General features: G+C 33.0%; 1 protein-coding gene across 5 annotated transcripts in view; it reads right to left on the bottom strand.

Annotated features, from left to right (window-relative positions):
• Nucleotides 1-21,439, bottom strand: part of LOC119651052 (inositol-trisphosphate 3-kinase homolog) — a 104,892-nt gene that overhangs the window by 70,961 nt on the left and 12,492 nt on the right. For 2 of the 5 annotated variants that reach the window (XR_005249406.1, XM_038054378.1), the window contains exons 1-2: nucleotides 18,797-19,728; nucleotides 1,943-2,038 (exon numbers count right to left, since the gene is read on the bottom strand). Coding sequence is in view for 4 of the 5 variants with exons in the window: in XM_038054378.1 (XP_037910306.1) it covers nucleotides 1,943-2,038; nucleotides 18,797-18,943 (243 nt within the window). In the remaining variant the exon portion in view is untranslated. Of the gene's footprint in view, nucleotides 1-1,942; nucleotides 2,039-2,104; nucleotides 2,294-2,596; nucleotides 3,524-18,796; nucleotides 19,729-21,439 lie in introns of those variants that run through there. The other 3 variants (XM_038054379.1, XM_038054380.1, XM_038054381.1) reach the window with 3 other exon arrangements.

Raw genomic sequence — 21,439 nt, 5'->3', positions numbered from 1 at the left:
TATTCTGACAACTGTTTTATAGAAGCGAAGCCTCACATTCACATTGAACGTGGAAGACCCTGCCCCAGATAGAACATTTGCGTAGGACATGAAGGCATGATGCATAGCCGTATAAAAAAATGTGGGTCAACATGCTCATCTGGTACTCAGTGACATCGGAGGACCTGTTTTGCCAGCAAGGTACCTATATGAGGAAAACGGCCTGGAAGAGCACCATGCAAAACATGGGAATATTCAATTGCCGCTGACAGTAGATCGGATGTGAGACTCTTCAATAGAAGGCTGCAATCAAAGAACCGACTCAGAGTCAAAGAACCAATTTGGTTTGTCGAACTATTGAAAAGGAAGGATTTAAATTAACTGTTAAGAAGTAGATTGTGATCAAGATAACATCACCAAGATTTCGAAATGATGATAGTTAATAAAAAATGATAGAGCACGTGTTATAAAACGCATTCCTCTTATGTATTCATTCGCATTCAATTAACAAGTATAATGTCTAGCAAAGTTCATCAGTCCAAACAACATTTCTATCTAAATCGAAAAACTTTCCCATAAATGAGATAAATTTGTATCTTTCTTCTCATCAAAGTGATGGCGGCTATTAGGGCTGCTTCTTTAGATGAAATAGTAGACCTTTTACGATACCTAACATTTAAGACATCTTGAATAGTTAAATGGTTTTGACGGTACTGGCATTGAAACCCCCGTTGACCGGGAGGTGATTTTTGAAAACAGTGGTAGCAGTGGAATTAGTGTCATAAAATATTTAAGATTAAATAGTTTGGGTGACTTGAACTGATAATCGTTCACATTGTGTATAAGATCTTTCTGTTCCAACGATATTTTCTCATTGAGCCGGCCCCACTTAGGACGCCTGTATTGCACAAGACTATTTAGTCAAAGAAAAAAGAAGCAGTCTGTCAATCATGGCTAATTGGTTTGATTGAATGAAGGAATGGAGAATGTATTGAAATCAGACCGGACACACATATTGGCTAAACCCGTTCACACTGCTGACGTCCAAGGTAGTATTATATATTATGGTTGGACACCAACGATGATAACAATATGATGATGCCTTGTATGGGGGCCCAATTTACGTCATTTGCAGAAAAATGTGAAAGTGAAATGTGAAATCACCTGCTGTGATGTGAACCCATGTAGGTAACACTATGCTTAGTGAGGTATAAAAGAGATTGTTCGCTACTGATTATTTTGCTGGTCGTTTTCAAGATAAATCTCTTGAAAATTTCGTTTTACTGCTGTAACACTGAAGATGAATGGTGAATGCCGACTCTCTGTGCGAAACTGCGTAAATTAGTTTAGTTCTCATACTTCCCAGGCAGGTGTGTTTCTGGAAAGAGGTGTGTCAGCTTACCCATTCGTTCAGCTGTTTTTTTATTAGACTGTTGTTAGATTTTAATAATTTATAAATCCCGTATGAAATTATTGGGTTTTTATTCAACATTTTTCCAAGTGGCTACTGAGTGATGCTTTGACGTCAATGGGTGAATCAAGTGTTGGGATAATGAATATGGAAGGCTGAAGAAAAATAAAAAATAGTTCCGATGATTGCTGAGGAGAAAACGTGTGAAACATGGATTACCAATTGTGGTTTAATTCCAAGTATTAATGATCAGTTCTTTCCCTGGAAAGGTTGATGGGTAAAGTTGCACGTACGGATGTGACTCATGTTTGGATTCCATTGATTCATTCATATACAGACAATGAATCTCTTCGCATATATGAGTAATTATGGTTTAAATAAATGTTTTGCTTTTAGTAAACCATTTCATGTATTTATTGCTTTGCATACGAAAACTACATAAATCATTTCTATGTCAGGAGACCTGTTCATGATCAAGAGGGACACCTTCGTCCTCTTTAAGCTGATATAATGATTTTTAATTTATTGATTTAATCCAATTTAAATACTCACAATTGCAAGAAACTTCAGCAGCGACATCTTATTTGGTAGAAGTAAATCTCTATTACTTAGAAAATCGGCTAAGTTTTCACTCTCAACTACGATATTCTGCAAAAAAATGGAGAAAATTTATTTATTATTATGCCAAATGTTGGTTCATGTGCTATGTTATACAATTTGGTAGAAATGATTATGAATATTTATTTTCTCCTTCAAGCTATTTATTTGTTACATATTTTGAATATTTTAATTTGAATTTAATAATGAAGGACGGTACAAAATGGATAGTAAAAAACGTTTGACAGGCTTTCTTCGATCCCAGAGTTTATGACTTATCAGAACAAAGAGGAGTAAAAATGTGTTGTAATATATTTTCATTTCCTTTGTAGAAGGTTTTCTGAATGGTTGAAATAAGAGGTGCCGCGGGTCATTTTATGGTACATTTATATTTTTAAACAAATTACGCGAACCCAAATTGAGACCCCAAATCAAATGCAAGAAGTTCAATTACTAAATTAAAAATTAAATTAAAAACCATCTTTAACTGCTTTCTAGTACAAACTTCTACGTTTCAATAATACAATTAAGCCTGTCACTGTAATTAAATTCATAAATTTGAAAAATAATTATTTTTGTAGGTAATATGAATGTATATCTAGGACGCACCACTGCGAATGACTTCCATTGGCACCACCGTAAATTCACTTTGCTATAACCAAAATTCTTATGCACCATTTTAAATACAGTTAAATCTGAATCAATACACTTTCAATACTTCACTATTTAATTTTAAAATATTAGAAAGGAATTACAACTGGCTTCAAATTAACCGTCTTTGTAGAACTCACTATCAACATTGACCAGTCATTACGGTACATTTTTGTTTCTATAGAAAATGAATAGTAGGTTTTCCAGTGGATTGACGTATTGTTATCGATAACCCCACGAAATGACGCAGAATATTGATTGGAGGCCTCCCAACGGACATTTTGAGTGAATTTTGAAAAATCCGGTTTGAATATGTTTATAAACATTGAAATGATGTTAGTCACGAGTGAATACATGCGTATGGACGACTCTGTGTATTTAATAATGTTGAATTATAATGCGGGGAAAAGTTTAAAATTATAAAATTCTTGCAAACTTCACAGAATGAATGGGTTGTGGGAAATACATTTTTATATCTTATTTAACGAAAAACTTCAAAGTTGTGGAAGAAAAGCAAATAAATCAAAAAATATCAAGACAAAGTCACATGATCTAAAATTGGTAATTCTTATCAATTTTATTCCAAAATAGCATCAATCAGGGGTCTCAAAAAATATTGCGAGTCACTTCAACATTTTTTAGTCTTTCGAATCTGTTGTTGACAGAGGACGCGTATTCGATTGACGCAAAATAATGGGTTTTTTCGTCTAGTTTTAAAAGTTTCTCATGAATAATTGTCGGTTTGTGTTTTATTTAACTTGGAAAAAGTCGAATGGGATATAAATAACATTTTATTGGTACCAGGGGGCATCATAGGATAACTTTCAGGTTTTCAATGGAAAAAAAATATATTTGCGACATATTGTGACGCAGAAATGATATAAGACGAAATAAATTAAATAAAAAAAAATAGACAAATAAAGAAATAGGTAAAAGATTAATTGGTTGACATCTTTTGAAGTTCTTTTTTCCATGGGATTCAAAGGAAAAATTCCCTTTTAATCCAGAAAGGCAAAAATTTATCTGCTAATTGTTCAGTTTTTGTAGGTCAGGTGTTCCCTGAAAGGTAACAAAACCATGTTTTACTTAAAGTGGTCAAAAAGTATAAATCAAAAGCAAATAAAATAAACGACTCATTTGAATAATTGTTTGTTGAAGTTCTTCAGACGACTGCTTTTTAAGGTTTTATGTTAAATAAAACATTATTAAAATCGGTTTACTGTGTGTCTGCCTGTCCGTCCGTCCGTTTGTCTGTCTGTCTATCTGTCACACCTTACATCTGAGAAACCGTTACTCCTATTGGTATGAAATTTGGTAATAAAGTTAGACCTGTGAGTCCCATTACATGCAGGGAGGGCGGTCCCCACACATATAAAAGGGGAGTGTACATTTTTTGTTCACCGAGTATAGTCGCGTAGGGTATCAGTCGATTATTAGTTTTGGCATTAGGTGCAATGGAGAGGAGTGCGGAGGTCCGAAAAGAATCAGTTACTCGAAGGACCCGTTCTCAGAAACTACTGGTATCTAGGGCCTCAAAATACTTTCCATACCAATACCGGTTTAAATAAAGTTAATAATAGGAGACAACCACAGGTATATTTTTTAGACATTGATTTGGAACTGGATACTGCCAACTTTGATGGAAAGTTTTCAAAGTTGTCAAAGTTGTTACTTTTATGCAGATTTCGTGCATTCTAATACTTTGAAAGTCAATATCATACTAAAGTGAATGGTCTGACAAACCAAATGCAAAAACGTCACGAGTTAGCTACAAACGGGACGAATAACCACTCAGATGTGCTTATTTAGGCAATACGCAAAACCTTTCATACCTCAAGCGTTCAGTTTCTGGTTTCCCGACTTGTTTTAAGGTTTGTTTCCAGATGATCAAGTGGTGTTTTAGAAATTATCAGATAAGTCAGCAGTGATCCCTGATTGTATCATGGCCAGGTCAATCCAAAAAGGGTGAGGGGGGAGAGAAAATGGAAGATTCCGGCGAATTTTCGAAGTGGCTCCAAGTTTGAATTTTAACAAAGCTCATGTGATTATAGGATAGGTGCCTACAATTTATCTTTGACCGCGCTGTGCTTTTTCCCCTGGATCCAGCCCGTTTATTTGTACTTTTGTATTTGACCTTTGCCCGTAGTTCGTCTTAGTTATGGTTGATACTGCAGATCAAGGAAACAAAAACTTTGAGTTTGGAGTGTTGTGCTTTCTCTTAAGCAGGTTACGGAGCTTGGCGGCAATAGAACAGTTAGAATAATTCAAATTTAGCATAGAACAGTTTAACCTTAAGATGGAAATGTTCTGATTTTTTATTCCTTCATGGCGTAAAGAGGGTCCCAAATAGAAGCTCATCGACATTTACTTTTTTGTCTGTCTTCGATGGAGTTTAATAGTTATTCGGGGACCAATAAAAATTAAATCTTTCTGGGTAAAGCGAGCAAATTACTGAAAATAACACATGTTTCCCACTGTCAAAAGTGAGATTTGAACCGCGACCTTCCGTACGACAGCCTTGTGCTCTAACCACTCAGCTATCCGGATTTTAATTGTATATGTTCAGTTCTTAAATTAAATGCCTGGTGACTCCAACAAATCTTTGGAAATTTTGGAAAGCAGATTATCTATAATAAATATACATTTTCTGAAAAAAGTCTACTTTCTATAGTAAACGATTTGGAATGGGGAAGAACTACAATCTATCTTATTATCTATATTATTCATCAAAATTGCAATGACGTGAATAGCCACACGTACCACTTAATTATGTGTCCTACGTAAATCCAAATATGCAAATTACTTAATTGATCCCCCATGAAATTATTTTTAACAAATTAAAGTTAACTTTCATTTGATAAGTTTCCAACTTTTTTCTATTGCAAACCTTTTTATTAGGTAGATTGCTGATTGCCATTAATATTGTGATTTCGATTTTCAGGTTTGTGATCTTCATTTATAAAAAGTGTATAAATTAAAATGAAGTTTAATGATTTTCACTGAGCTAAAAATAGAGAAACTTTCGGTTAAAATAGAGTTTTGTTAAAAATAGGAAAAAGCGATATAAATGGCAAAAATCGAAAATATCTTTCCACGCAGGTACAAAAACATATGATAACTGTATAAATATCTATCTGCTAGCTATAATATAGCTATAGTTATAAAATGATGATATCATTCATGAATTATTTGCATTTCCACGTGCTGTGAAATGTCAAAAGCAAATACAGATGGATAGAAAACTATTATAGATTCAAGAAATGACGGTTTTTTCGTAATCTTTCTTGATTTTCTACTTGTTTTTTATGTTTTACTTATTTGGAGAGTTGAAGGTAGAGTCAGTTTGTCTGCAAAGAATAACTTTGATAATTGTTAATTTATTTTGGGTGAATGTTATTTTAGATATATTTCGATACTGTTAAAGCAATGAAGTGTCAGTCATTTGATTTGTATTTCAAGCTCTATAGAGGGTTTTCCTTACACTATTCTACACCTATTTTGATATCGGTAATCGCAGGGAATAACTGGATAAAGCGGCTCTTATTCAAAATGGATTAAATTTCTGTGTGATTGAACTTATTTTGCTTGTGGCGCCCAAATAATATTATAACTTAAAATTACCGATTATATTCAAAATGTTAGCTAATATGTAGTTGAAATTATTTTATGCAATTTATTTTTTTTTTGGGTACAAATTAGGACCTTTTTATTATAAGAACATTCTTGGAAAAGGTCCAGTTTGGTCTTAGTTTGGGTTGAAAAGTCATAATTAAATAACTAAAGGAAAGAGTATTACTGAATATTTTAAAGAAATAATAAGAATGCACTCTAAATTACCTCTGAATTACTTACAAATCCGCTTATTTAGTGAAAACAATCAAGTTGCAGTGATTCCATGCACCCTAGAAACACTACAACTAATCATAAATAGACCGAATTCAATTTGAGTGAAATTCGGCTTATCTAGTTATTTCCTATTTTTACTTTTCAAAAGTCGGCTTGCTCTACTTTTTATTTCTTAAATCTTTTACTTATATCAAATCTAGGATTAGATTAAGGTCTAATTTAAATAACTCAACACACGATGTGATTATGACGTAGAGTATTTACATATACATATACTAGTGATGCTTTCTGGAAATAAATCTATTAACATACTTGTGAACGATTGAAAATTTATGTACATATTAGAGTTAATTAGGTGTGTCATGAACTTGAGCATGTGCGCAACCGCTACCACACGTGAATTAATTAAAATTCATAAAATTTATAGTTAAACTTGCATGGTCCCGTAATTGTATTGGTATTCATGAGAAAGGCCGTTTATTTTTCGATTTATTATTCTAATTATGTTTGATTAATGGGAACGTTCCATAAAAATGAAACCAATGACAATTCATGAGGCCACTTTGCTGTCGATATTAAAAGAATAATATTCTATTTATATAACCAACTGCTAAGGAAGTAATGAATTAAATTTATTATTAGCACCCGATTGGTTATAGCGACCACATTTGTGTTGTGGTCAATCAACGTGAAAAATCAATACTAACCGAAATAGTTGCGAAAGAAAATAACTTGAATTTTAAGCCCCTTTACTATTCCATGCATCAATTATTTACATTTCTATGCATTCCTAACATTTATTTAATGAATTTAACAACTACTTTGGTTGACTGATATCAACAGAATTACACCTACGGGAATATAAAAGTTGTTTAATGGTGCCTAGGCATTTATTATAATTATTTATAATATTATTATATACTTTATTAGTTGTAGATGAATAGAATGAAAATGGCGACATCAGGTCATAGAAAATACAAATACGCTTTGCAAATATTTAAGGAATAAACAGCACATTGGGGAAAACCTGACTTGAATGTATATCTTTGATTGATTTATAAATTAGTGTTGATATACTTTTATGAGACAATCTCCTAGTTCACTTGAAGTAGGTAGATTTCTTGTTAATGCCTGGGAGGTAGTTTGCAAAGAATGCTATTTGGGTAACTTGAGAAGAAATGACCGTAGGTCGTATAATTCATTGAATAATGTGAAAAGAATTGCAATCAGTTACTTTTTTGTTTTGCTTGACTGGAAAAGGAATGAAAATTTGAATTCTCATGGAATTAGATTGAACCAGATAATCCTGTTTAGAATGGTGATAGATAGATTTTGGCCATAATAATAGTGAAGAAAATGTAAACATTGTGGAGTTAATGGAAGGGAGTTAGAGAGTTGAATTCAAAGTTCGAGAAGGAAATGCAAACTTAAAAAGCAGAAGTGATGCGTGCTGATCTTAGCGTGCGGTAAAAGAAGAGAAACATTTCCTCTTCAAGTAACACTGAATCAGCAATTGTAAAAACTAATAATTAGTATTTTATTTACAGGCAAAAGGAGAAAAAAAGGAATAAAATGTGTCAACTACATGAAAAAATATCGAGATGAAAAGAAGAATGTAAAACGATCGAAGATTTCAAAATATAAGCTAAATGTCTGAAGATGCTGTTTTATTTTAATTTTATTAGTGACGATTTATAGCACGATTTGAAACGGAAATGAATATACAAAACAAAAATAAAAGAATCTATCAGCGCATTTTTTTAAATAAATGTAAATCTGCTCATAAAATATAAGTTGCGTTTTTGGGTCCAATTTTCTACAGAACAGTCAAAAAAAGGCAAGGAAATTGGAGCGATTATATGAAATGTGACCTGGTTAAACTATCTCCCTTGCGGCACAACTTTTGTTTAGAGCGGATGGGGAGAAGGATCGATAAAAGACCCTATTTGTTTCTGTTCCTTTAAATGAGAGAAAAGTACACTTCGGCTCTGGTAAGTATTTCTGAACCCTCCAATAAAAAATAAATAAACTTTTATAAAAATGAGGTCTACTTTTCCGTATGCTTATAAAGAATGAATTTCATAGCGGAATAGGTTTATTTATATTTAGAATCTGATTAGTTTTTGTCATGTTTCTAAAAATTCTCTAAAAAATGTTTGGAAATTCTAAACCTCTTTTTCCTATGCGCTTATGATAAAAAAATCAAAGAATTTAGTTGGAACAGTTAGGTTCTATTAGCAACTGACCTATATTCTTGATTGTCAGAATTCGAGTTCTCTATAATATTTTGCAGCCAAATCATTATATCACTTTAGTCTTGTTTTACATATTCTAAACAACATCCTAGAAAATGTCATTTCTAAGAAATAGTCTTAATTCCAGAAGCTATAATAATGGTCAAAATATGCACATAAGATAAACACAAACTTATGTAGATATATGTAAAAAATATTTGCTGTCGAATACATCAAGCGTGAACAACAATTTTATCATCATATTAACGCTCGAAAAAATATTCAAAAATTTAGAATTTCCAGATAATAGATAAAATTCTGACGTACATCTATGGACCCATATATTAACACTATTGTGTTTCACTATTATTTGTTGTGTAAACATATTGAACCATATATTTTGTTTATGCGTGAAATGCTCTGAGTAAGGTGAGAAATATAGGATATTTAGTAGAAAAAATATTACATAGTTTTTCGTAAGAATTTTTCGAAAAAAGTCCTTCACTTTTCTTGGGTCTAGGTGACGTTTGAGTATTTTGAGTTTAAGTATTCTAGGAAAGTGATATTTTTGTCGTAAAGTGATCAAAAACTAGGGTTAGTGCAATAACAATGGAATTTTCTGTTTGTAAACATTCCTGGAATTGAAAGTTATTTTGAGACATTCCACAACAAATATTGTATGTTGACTAACATGATCAGTTGACTTTATTTTTTTTTCGGGAAAATAAGCTTGGAATAGATCTAATCAAATATATTGAAAAACACACTGACAAGTCAATGTACTCGGAGTAAAAGATACAAATATTAACACTTCCTGTTTTTTTGAGTTTGCAAATTCCAGAGTTTGTGAATGTGAAGATGCTATTGTAACTTTTGATACAGAAGATTAAGATGAAGTCAAATGGAATGCATATTTTTTTGGGAAAAATAAGTTAAAAAATGATATTATGTAAGCTGGATGTCACATAAGAAATTCAAAAATTCCTTCTATAGTAGTAATGTCAGTGTCATACTACTGATAGGTTTTCGCTTCCTCTTGCTTTGTGAACGGTACTATCACAAAGTACAAACACAAAGTTAGAACCAAAAAATGTATTCCAATTTCATGAGATAATGTACACAATCTATCAGAGTCAATAAACCGACCAAGGAAGAAATAGTAATAACATTTTGACAGCACCTTTCTCAAAAATTCATGGATTTCTATCAATTTGCATAGCCTAATCTATGGCTACTATTTTTTATCATCTATATACAATTCTCAACTCAACCCGCAACTCTCATATTCACCTCAGTTTACCGAAAACAAAACGAAAATTTCCTAAAATTTGACGAACATATTATGATAACATATTGGACTTTTAATGTTTACGTGAACTTTTATTACTGAACGATGCTAGTATATGCGCCACACTTCTCATTTTGAATTTTCTAGTAGTGTACGGTTAAATTCAGTATTGAATTCATGCTTGTCGAAATGGGTGATAATCTTTTCAAGTGAGAGGGAAAAATCTTACGCAGCTTTGAAGAGTAGCCTCTTATCCTAATTCTTTTTTGTTGCCAATGTAGTTCTAGATAAATCCGACACTGAGGCTTATATTTTATCTGCTTCACTATTTTCGATGTCAAGAATTTTTGGTATCATTTCGCCAAAGTAGATAGTAGATTAGAAATTATAAAAGGTTTTTTTGTCATAAATTATTGAGAACAAAGTAGAAATCTTATTGATAGAACAGGCCCATATTATATATGAATAGTACAGTTACGAAATTCTTACAAAATTGATGGGTTCTAGAAATAAAGTCTAAATTTTTCAAACTTTGAATGCTAATTAATAAAATAGATTTAGATTCTCTTGTTATAGGTCGAATGTTTTATTTATTTATTATTATATTTTGCGGCTATTTTTATTTTAGCTAAACGTGCCGCTCGTTGAACTCTAGAGGTTATCTATAATGAATAAATTTGTAGCTAATAATTTCCATCAACTCTTCTTTTGAGCGCCATATACGGTTATCTATCTGAAAAGTGCACATGGGATTCGATGCAGTGCAATTTATTTTGAAACTGTTAAACCTCTGATCTCAGCTATTCATATTGAAGAGAGTGCAGTTGGCCGGTAATTTTCTCAATTGCTGATTGTGTTTTAGTAATAATGGTATCATATTATTAGGTAATTTTCATTATCTGATAGTAATCGCTAATAAAAATAAGCGCATGTATAAAATTGAAAAATATATGCAAACTATGGCAGTTCCATATTTGTATATAAATAACATTAAATAATCTATGTAAAGCCGTCCAACACGGAGTGCTCTCAAATAAATCACATTGAATTGCGTGTACAATAATTCTCCGGGACCAAGCAAAAAAGCAAAACAAGTACAAAGTAGTTAAATCTGGTTGAACAAACCGAAAGCTGGACTATTGAATTTCATAATAACCCCATACAATCAGTACATATATAGGCAAACTAATGTATTACAACAGTTTTGGAACATCGCGAAATATTTGAGTCGTAATTTCGAATATTAGTGACCAATTGTGTAATTAAGAGAAGAGCCGATGAAAAAACCAGTAATAATTGAAATATGGTTCACAAATGGATTAGAATTATTCAACAATATCATCGAGCCGTCCCGTGCGTGTAGGCATAGCAACCAGCAATCATTTAGCACGACCCCATCAGACTGAATTAATGGGAATCCATTGAAAATATGTCGCTATGCATGTTCTTTTAAAGAAACTTGAATATATTTCTAAGAATAAAACTTAAGATGTTATATTAATTTTTATTGGACATAAATGACAATTTACACACATATATCCGTACTTCGATCTGTAACCCATTTTCAAAATATATTTACAAAATTGGGTGGTTTGGAATTCTATGATCTTTGGACTGAAAGAGAGGGTTAACTTCTTCTGGGTTCGTCATATTATACTAATGACACCCATATCTATAGTCTAGAGTCCAAACGTTCTATTACATTCAGCGGAGTTGCTTATCTCAATAAATTTGGAATACCCTTCAAAGTGCAGTATGGGCGCCATGTGAGCGATTAAATTATAAATTCATAGACATTTTTTTCTACAGCAGCAATTACTTACGTGCATTTTGTCAGAAAGTTAGAACCCAATGTTATTGACCTCATTCTCATAAGACGATGCGGCACAGAACTGCCTCTAATATAGGGAAAGAGGCGCATATATCCGAGAACGTATATAAAACATTTAGAAGCTTTGATATGTGAATTCTAATTTGGATTAAAAAATTAATTTTTGAATGCTGATGCGCAAAAAAGGCACTAAGCTCATGTGACGTCAATGACAAAATTTACGTCATTCAAAACTGAATTTTTATGTTCACTCTCTTACTAATATAAATTTCTTTGTTTCTATTTTTATATTTTATCTTGTCTCGCTCAAATACCGGTAGATTTCATGGTCAGTTCTCCTGGAGATGATTCAAAAGGTGAATAATTTATTCGTCATTTGATCACAGAGTTGTCTTCTTACTTTTTTTTTATTCAGTTTAGATTTTGGATGGAGACTATGGATGGTAACAAAATGATCTTGATGAGTCTTCGTTAAAGATAATGGAAAGTATAAAAAGAAATTAATTGAAAATAAAATATAAAAGAGATTTATCTATCATTTTAATGGATGTACAGGACTTAGGACACTGATGACGTGCAGGAACTCACGTTTTTATTTGAATCATTCAAGAAGAAAAACTGTCCAAAGAATACTCAAATGTACATATAGAACTTCCAATGAGTACATTAACATTTTGCTAATGAATGAAGATCGGTATCAATATTTAACACCTGAACGTGTGAAACCTCACATTCTTTTTGTTTGTTATTTTTTGAAAAGTTAATTCTATTCATTATTTGCTTACGATTTGCGTAAATTTGTTGACGTAATCCCAATTCTATAGCGTTGCTACTTCATTCATTGTTGTTGTTCAAAGTGACCTACTTCCAGTAGTTATTGTCACTGAACGAAAACGAAAAGACGAAAAGGAGCACACATGGTCGTTTTATTGATTTTTCGAATCATAAGTTCATGTGATTTTGCGATAATTTGATTGAATGAAAATAGATTTTTCGAAAAGATGAATTCATTTTAGATATTAATATTTATCCAAATTATTTAAATTCGACCAGTTAAAATTGTTAACATGTATTGTGACTTTGAATTGAAATCTAAAAACATTATTGTATGATTTTTCACACCAACAGTCAAAAATGTCCAAAAGATTGGCTAAATGATGATATGTACATGATGCTGACTTAATTTGAATACTTTATGTATACGGGTTCAAGGTTTTCTACTTTCCAGGGAAATGCCGTCAGTTAGTAAGGAAAACGATCAACTCGTTCAAAACTGGTGGAAATGGATTTACAATAACTCGATTTTCAGCGAAATTATGGTTTAGCTAAACAGGTTTGTGATATTAATTATTCCAACTAAGTTTTTTTGTGAGTTCTGATTCTAGATATGTTTATCCTAATATATTTTGACACATAGATTGATAGCAATCCTAATACACGTTCACGTAAATGGAGTGCCATCCCCTTAAAAGTGATCTGCGAAAATTCGATTCTTTTTATTGTTTCTATCTTTTCCAAAACCTTTTTCTCATACTTAAAAGAATGTATGGAATAAACTTTGTCCTTTTTTAGTATGTTTTTCTTGAATGATAAAACAGTTGGAAAAATAATGCCTCATTATATCGCATTTAAAGAATCTTCAATAATACATATATTTTGACATTACCAAATGAGGAATAATAATAGACCGAAATAGGCTTTCAAGTTTATGATAATAAATAAAATTATTTTAATTTTTAGTTTCAAATAGTAAAAGGAAACAAAAAGTTATTTCTATCAGTTCTCAATCTGTTTGCTCATATTTATTGTCGTACCTGCTTATATCAGCTTCTAGAAAATATTTCTATATTGGTTTAATTTAAATTGATTGAAAGGTTATCTCAGTTGCACTGAAGTCTTTTTAGTTATCAGTTTTGAAAAGTAAATATAGTTCATCTTATTAAACTTCACCAAAAATTATTCCAGTTTCGATAGCAGAAATCACACATCACAATCGTCATGGTTTAATTAAAGACTATTCCAAGAAAATTAAACTTTTGTACTCTAGGGATCTATGTAGACCCCCCTTATACTTTACTACTTTCCATATATAAAATAAAAACATTACAAATATGTATATATTGTATATAACACGTCCATGAACAACAGAAACACCTTCAACTTGGCTTTACATTTTCAACACTTATGTATATTCTGTATGCATGCAACTTCCTCATATTTTAGGTCATGGAGACGATGATACAGAATCTTGCGTCACAACCACACAACGCGCTTACCTCTCCAAGTCGAAATTTGGACTAACGAAATAATTATCTAAATGTTAAAATTTCCATGATTTTATTTAACTAACACAAAACAAATTGATTAAATGGGTTCATTGCCGAGGTTGAACGTATTAATTAGTATCCATATGATGGTCGAAATATACGTCAAGTAGCTTTTGTTTATTTTTCGCTTTCTAATGTTCATTTTATCATTTTCATTGGCTAAGATTACATTCTCAGAAGAAGATAATATTTGAGAAACACGTAATCCAGCACGTAGCAGCAGAGCAAACAGATTGACGGAGTATGTAACCGAAAATTGTTGAAACATTTTATTGCTCGATGTCACGCTGTTTTCCATTTTCATTTTGTCGTAATGCAGGGGAAAGTGTAATAAGGTGTTTATTTCGCTTTTAAATCAGAGACATGACCGTGACTCGGAGTTAGTTCAAACTACATAAAGGTAATTAGAAAAAAAATGAAATATTTGAAAAAGGAAAAGGATTTTTGAAACTGCCATAAAAATAACAAAAGTAAATTCTATTCAGCTCCAAAAATGTCTAAAATTATATTACTTATCTCCAACCGAGTATATTTATACTGGAAAAGATAATTATATCAAGTGACAACCATTTCGTTTACGTAAAAAGTCACCCTGAAAACACGTGAAAAACACTGTAAAGTCACATGAATAATAAATTATTCATGTACAAATGGGTACGGTTATTGGAAAGTGAAAATTTTGGACACATTAAAATGATAATTCTATCAAAAAAGCCAGTGGATTATAACTGACCTTTCTTTACTTTATCAAAAATTGTAATGAAAGCAATTAGGACTCATGAATGATGCAATAAAAACATCATATTAGGCACATTTGTATGGTTATATATAAACTTAGTAGACATACAGAAATTAAAATAATAAAAAAAAACATTATTTTAAGTGAAAAAGAGAAATTTAAATATCACTTTGAATGAGGGTCAGTGAATCTTTTTTAATTAAGTTCATTAAAAGGTTTTTGTTTTGGAAAATGAACTTTGTCGAGGTTCAAATTGGTGCCAAAGTGTTGTTTACACGGTGCTTGGGGATTTTAAATTTGTCAGTGGAATTTAAATTACATCAAATTCTCGGAAGCGTTTTGATGCGCATCAGCATTGCAGTCCAAAGACTTTTTGATAACTAAAATAAAACGAAAAAAGAAAACGAAATTTCAATGTTATTTTGACGATGTATGTGATGCGGGTAGAGAGTTAAATTCTTGTTTCTTCAGTAGAAAAGCAACATTCCATACAAAATAATAAAGGATTTACTTTTTCCAAACCTGCAAACCTCGGCAACATATTTAGACAACTAAAACCCATTAACCTAAGGTGAAGGACACAAATGATCATTTATTGTTTCCTCTTTCAACAATAAGTAAGCAATAATTCTCTTCGGAATCCTGCAAGGCGGTTCTAATATCTCACTCAGAAGTAAGGTAATGGCATTCTTATGCTCAAAACTTGTGCCTCCCTTCATTAGTGGAATGTTCCATGCCATTTAGCGAGACATGGAGGTTCAAAAACGCTGCCAGTAACTTTTCGAAAATACTTACTTTTATATGGAGTGGTTTGGAGTATGACCTCGACATAAAAGATGCATCCGTGTATTTTGGCTCGGCCAGCGAATCTAGAATTTTCTTAAGGTGCTCACAACATTTAATGGTGATGATATATTACGTGTTGTATGTTAGTTTTGCAAGATAATAAAAGATGCCGCATAGGAAACTGACCAGATTGAAGTTTGTTTTTTCTCGAACATGAGTGGAAAGAAACAGGGAGCGGTCAGTTGACTCATAAGTTAGTTCATTGGTTTAGTTAGGATGATAGCATGTAATGAAACTCGTTATACGAAACTCGTTGTACTTTTGTTGTTAAAATGCTTTTTAAGTAAATGAACGAACCATGGTCCTTTAGTTACTTTCCTGTCGACAATCTTTCCACACACGTGGGTAGGATAGTAAACTTGCCCAGCTTCGTCTTAAAAGTTAGGTTAGGCAATGTGGTCAGCATTGCGCTCGCCCAATTTGACTCAAGTACTCATTCACAGCTGAGTCGACTGGTATCCGACGTCAAATGACGATACAAATTCCACTGACATCAGTGGGATTTGAACCGCGACCTTCCGTACCACAGCCTTGTGCTCTAACCACTCAGATATTCGGACACACCCACCAGGGTCCCCCAAATCCCAAACTAAAATTTAGCTTTAGCTTGGCTTAGGTGTAAAGTACTGATGGTTTTAAGTTGGATATAATTCGTGCTCTTGTTGCGTTTGCGATTATATACAAAGGAGCGATTTCCATCTGTTGCGACTTTCAGTCATGCTGCTGCAGCATCTGACGAGTTGCCTCTGCTCTAGACGAAACCGTTAGTTATTCTTTCTACTTTTTTTACAGGAGCTTGTCTGCTTTCCCTATACAATGTTGAATGTCATTAATCATAGTGAATAATATTTCGATTTAGTTTGATTATTTAGAGTAAATTCATTAGTAACCCAGATATAAGGCTAGGTCCCTCTAACTCTTCGATTAGGCTTAATATAAAATTTCTATTTCTACACTATTTTGTTGTGTTTTTCGAGTTTATTTTTTGTGGCGTCGTTCAATAGTGAGCGTGAGGTCTCTAGACTTTGTTGTTTGGAGTTATAGAGTTGACATTTTATGGTCCTTCATATTCATCAGTTATATCTTAATATAGTAAGTTCGTCACTTAAGGGACTATGTCATTCAAGCAATTTCGATAGGTTGTCTTAGCGTTTCTTTAAGGTTTGGCGCATCATCAATGTCACTTTTATGGTTAATAAATGAATACATTTTTTCCTATTGTTACTTTGTTTTTGGAACTTGTTATTCCGTTCTGGGCCTTGTGGTTATGGTAAGTTGGGGACATTTTCGATATGCTATAAAAAATACTCTACCTAAGCAAACAACATATAACGGTTAGAAGATTAAAGTCACTTTCAAAATATAATAATTTGGGCTTACATATGTCTGCTCATTGTGATAAAAATTCAGAAATAACAAACGATGTGGCACCCCGGAAAGACACATTATTAAAGAATTCTACCCATGGCAGAGAATGCCCTCCGCTCCCCTCCTTTCCCAAAGTAGGAAATATCAATTGTAAACATCAATTCAACAAATGTGCAGCAATAAATAACTTCCAAACAAGCAACTTTCAACATAAACAGTATTGTTTGTATCAAAATCTATTTCCTGTATCGTCAATAGATGCAACAATTGATTGCCTTCACAGATCAGATTTATGTAAATTTTCCTTCATTCTATTTATAGATACAGAAAAGTCTACTCTTCGTGTTTTTTTTTCACATAATTAAATTGTATTAGAGTGAATTAATTGAAACATTGAAACAAAAATTTAATTAAAAGCATGAAGGTCATGGTCAATGGTTTTCGGAAAATGAATCTTCTTTTGGTTCAAGCGATTTTCATCCATGAAACAAATTTACAGTTAAGATTAAAATATAATTAAATTTTCTCCCGTATTGATCTTGCAGAGAGTCGGAAATAGGTGATTAATTGGAATACAAATGTAAACAAAGAATTGAAAATTAATTCTCCTTTAGTGTTAGATTAAACTATAAAGTGTCATCGTCCAAATAAGCCACGTGTGCCTATAATTTTTCAATAAACTAAGTTTTACCAGGTGAAGTTTCGTTTGAAAATTTTCACACCCAATATGTCTGCGCTTTCAAATTTTTTCTTATCTTTCATTTGCTCTGAAAAGCAAACATATTTTACGATATATCATTCTTAAAAGTGCAAACAAATGATAGAATGAAAGATAAAGATAATTCCATTTTCTGATAAATTTATGATAGATAACCACTCTGGGCAACAATTCTTTTTTTAGGTCAGAATTTCAATCAGTTTTCAGTCTACGTGCATGCATTTTGGTATTTGGTATTTGTGACGCATTTACTTCCTTGTTTGGGTTTTCTACTTATACAGCACTGACTGTCTAGCAATGAACTTTCAGAGATAACATGGGGAAATAAAAATAAATCTTAGAAAGTTTATCTTTCTGCTTTAGATACTGGGAGTCGAATTTTAATGCTGATATGTTCAAAGCCTGAATGATAAAATATATGTACTATCTTTTCAGCGTAGTCAGAAACTATTGGCGCACATATGCATACACATATATATTATCACAATTTTCTTGTTCCGGCTAATATGCATACATTAAAGCCAAATATGCAGAAAGTTATCTACATTGCTCTTTGCACGCTTTTCACATTCTTCTGCATGCTTAAGTGAATTCCTCATATTAAGTGATCCGTTCTGTTCTGTAAAAGTATCTGCATATCTTTCTTTACATTTTTGCTCGCCTCTGCTTATTATTCATTCAGACAAAGGAGAAAAAAATAAGAAACAGAGTCATACCAAGACTGACAATAGTTTCTGTAGTAAACAAGAAAGTTTACGTTATGATTAATATTCTAGACGTGTTCAATTGTTGTGTGTATTCTAGACCCAGTCTCTGGAAAGATATGCCTTTTTGGCATAGCAGCATCCATTAAGATAGTTGCCCGATGTCTATAGTGGGCGTGTTGACGTTTTTGCATTAGACTGGGTGACATTGGAGTACAAATGCTAGAGTTAGAGTTTTAAGCTGAATTACTACTTACGTTATTTTTGTTCGTATTAGCATTCGTTCCATTGTTGTTATCCAACGCAATTAACTTCCATAATTGCCGTATTCCAACATTATCGACGCAGGCTAAACGGATTTTCTCATTGGTCCAGGCCATTGGTTGCAGGACTGTTGAAGTCATATTCGAATTTAGCCGAAATTTGGAAGAATGCCTTCTGCTGTTCTTCACCAACTCGATGAAAAATTCTCTGTAACCTATAGCTGAACCAATTTGATAGCAGCTGTACAGAATTCTCGAGATAAGTCGAATCACACTTTCAATAAACGATTTTTAGTATATCACACTTTAATCTTCACAATTCTGACCAGATTGCACTCCACAACTATATTCTCTAGTAATACATACTTTCTGGTTATTCAGCTGACACTTTCATATATTCAAAATTCGATAATTCCGGAAGTGAAAAACCACAGATAACCGGTGGCTAGATTTTCACAAGTCATAGCACAGCTTCATCTGCTTTACATGATCACTTTCGCATGCAAAAATTATTTCAAGCCCAATTATATCCAAATATGTTCCACAAGAAGAAAACTTTTTATCTATTTTGTCTATCAACAAGTTTTCAATCTAGATATCTTAACTGCATAAAACCGAATGCTAAACTAGGTTTAGCACGACCTTCTATCTTTTCCCGATTTTTCTTAACCGCATTGATAATTCATCACAGTTACGAAAACTTGAACTGCCAGAAAAACTAGTATTTTATCTTGATAAACTGTGAGCCGATATATTACTTCACGTATCTTTATATCTACGAGTATCTTAAAGACGAAGAAAGTGTAATACTCGGGCACAGTTTCAAGTTTAAGCTACAACGCAAGACTGAATTGAAATGAATGGCGATCGCGAGTTTTCTACTGAGTTTTTCTGCTTCTGCTTATAGTAACTGAGTCTCACTAAATTTCAAACCGTTCAGGTTTCCCGAGTTGCTCAGATACAGTGGAGCTGGAGAAACCATAGACATGTTGCTCGAACTTGAAATTCTTTAGGCTTTGAGAAGTAAAATAGTTTTAATGTATCTTACAGATGGCCATCTCAGATACTTGCTAACACACTTAGCGCACAGCTTCTGCGATTTTTGAATGGTCTCACTTTCTCGCCTCGAGCAAAAGCTGACTGTACAGTGGGAGTGACTTACTAAGTACATTACCATATGTGAACAAGAGGAATGGCATTTGTATAATTTCAAGCGTGAGAAATATTTTTATGCATGAAAAGTGTGCGTGTGGCATAGTATAAAACTAAGGGGAGCCGCACCTAATAAAGAAAAAATTGTCTGACAGAGGAAATGTATAACCAAAAGTTTGGTAAAAAATCTTAACTTTCCACATTTTGCAATTTTAAAAAAGATATTTCCTTGCTTATGACTAATCGACGACAACTCAAAAAGGTATGTACTCTGACTCATTTCTAAATAGTGAGTCAACTGATCGGCGTTCCCTTTACTAATAACGCACTATTGGGGTCTGCTGCCAAATGGAAGGTTGATAAGTGATTAAAAACGAAACACGTCTTCTATTCATTCCTTTATGAAATATAGGGCATCGACCCAATTTTCTAATATAATTTTTTTTTTCAATTTTATTTATAATGAAATGGGCTTTAGATTCATTCTCATCTTATTAGTACTGTGTCAGCGATAATCCTACAGAAGCGGGACGAGCACAAAGATAAACACATCCATAGAGATTTTAATCCAGGCTATGATATCAAAAGGCTAGCGCTTGACAAACTTGAAATAACTCGAAATAACTCTGTCATACAGCCGATAGAAGACCAGGAAAGTGGAGTGGGCAGAAAGTGGGTAATGCATTACAGAAAAGGATATTGCGGCTGATTTGAACTGCAAAGGAAAAATTTCTTCGAAAACTCGAAAGTTAGAACACTGTAATCTGGTTAACAGTTTTCAGGATGAGTGGTAGTGAGTGGTAGGAGGCAGTAGGAGAGATCCACTGCCTCGCAGAGCACAATTACTGCTTAGTACTCCATTCGGATGCCACAACTCCTAAACTCATGACCGTTATAGGGGGAAGGGGTAAAATCTGGCAACCTCTGGATTTTAGAGTAGTACATCAACTTGTTTACTCTACAGTTAGGGACTTTTCTGAAGTCACCAACGAATCTTGGAGCTAGTGCCAGTTGGCAACTAGAATAGAACGATCGTAATGGAAGGACATGCAGGCTCACGATATGAGGAATCTGAGGCCATTGTCCTTCATTGGTTAGTGCCCAGTACAGATCGCTATAATTTTGTAAACATTCTCACTTGTTCCTCTTATAAAGTCCCACAACCTGGTTTTGTCGTAGGAAGGCGAAATTTAGTTCCATTATAACTACTTACAAGTAGATTCCGTTCCTCTTAATACCTAGAGAAATGCAGACTGTACTCGTCAGTGGCAATCAGCTGAGTCATCCTTATGTTAACGCAACTGACTATGTGGCTTTTAACGAACTGTTTAGACTATTTAATTCGCCTTCGCCCTTACTCATCAACACAGAAGATGTTCTTTTCACCTTTATACACCACACTATGTATGCATAAGCGAATATCGGCCAAACGATAGCAACATATATTCGCATTACTACTTGAGGTCTAGGTCCCTATGTAGAAGG

The sequence above is a fragment of the Hermetia illucens genome, chromosome 3 (assembly GCF_905115235.1).
Source record: "Hermetia illucens chromosome 3, iHerIll2.2.curated.20191125, whole genome shotgun sequence".
Lineage (NCBI taxonomy): Eukaryota > Metazoa > Arthropoda > Insecta > Diptera > Stratiomyidae > Hermetia > Hermetia illucens.
Note: the sequence above shows the minus strand (reverse complement) of the source record. Positions and strands in the feature narration are given on the sequence as shown.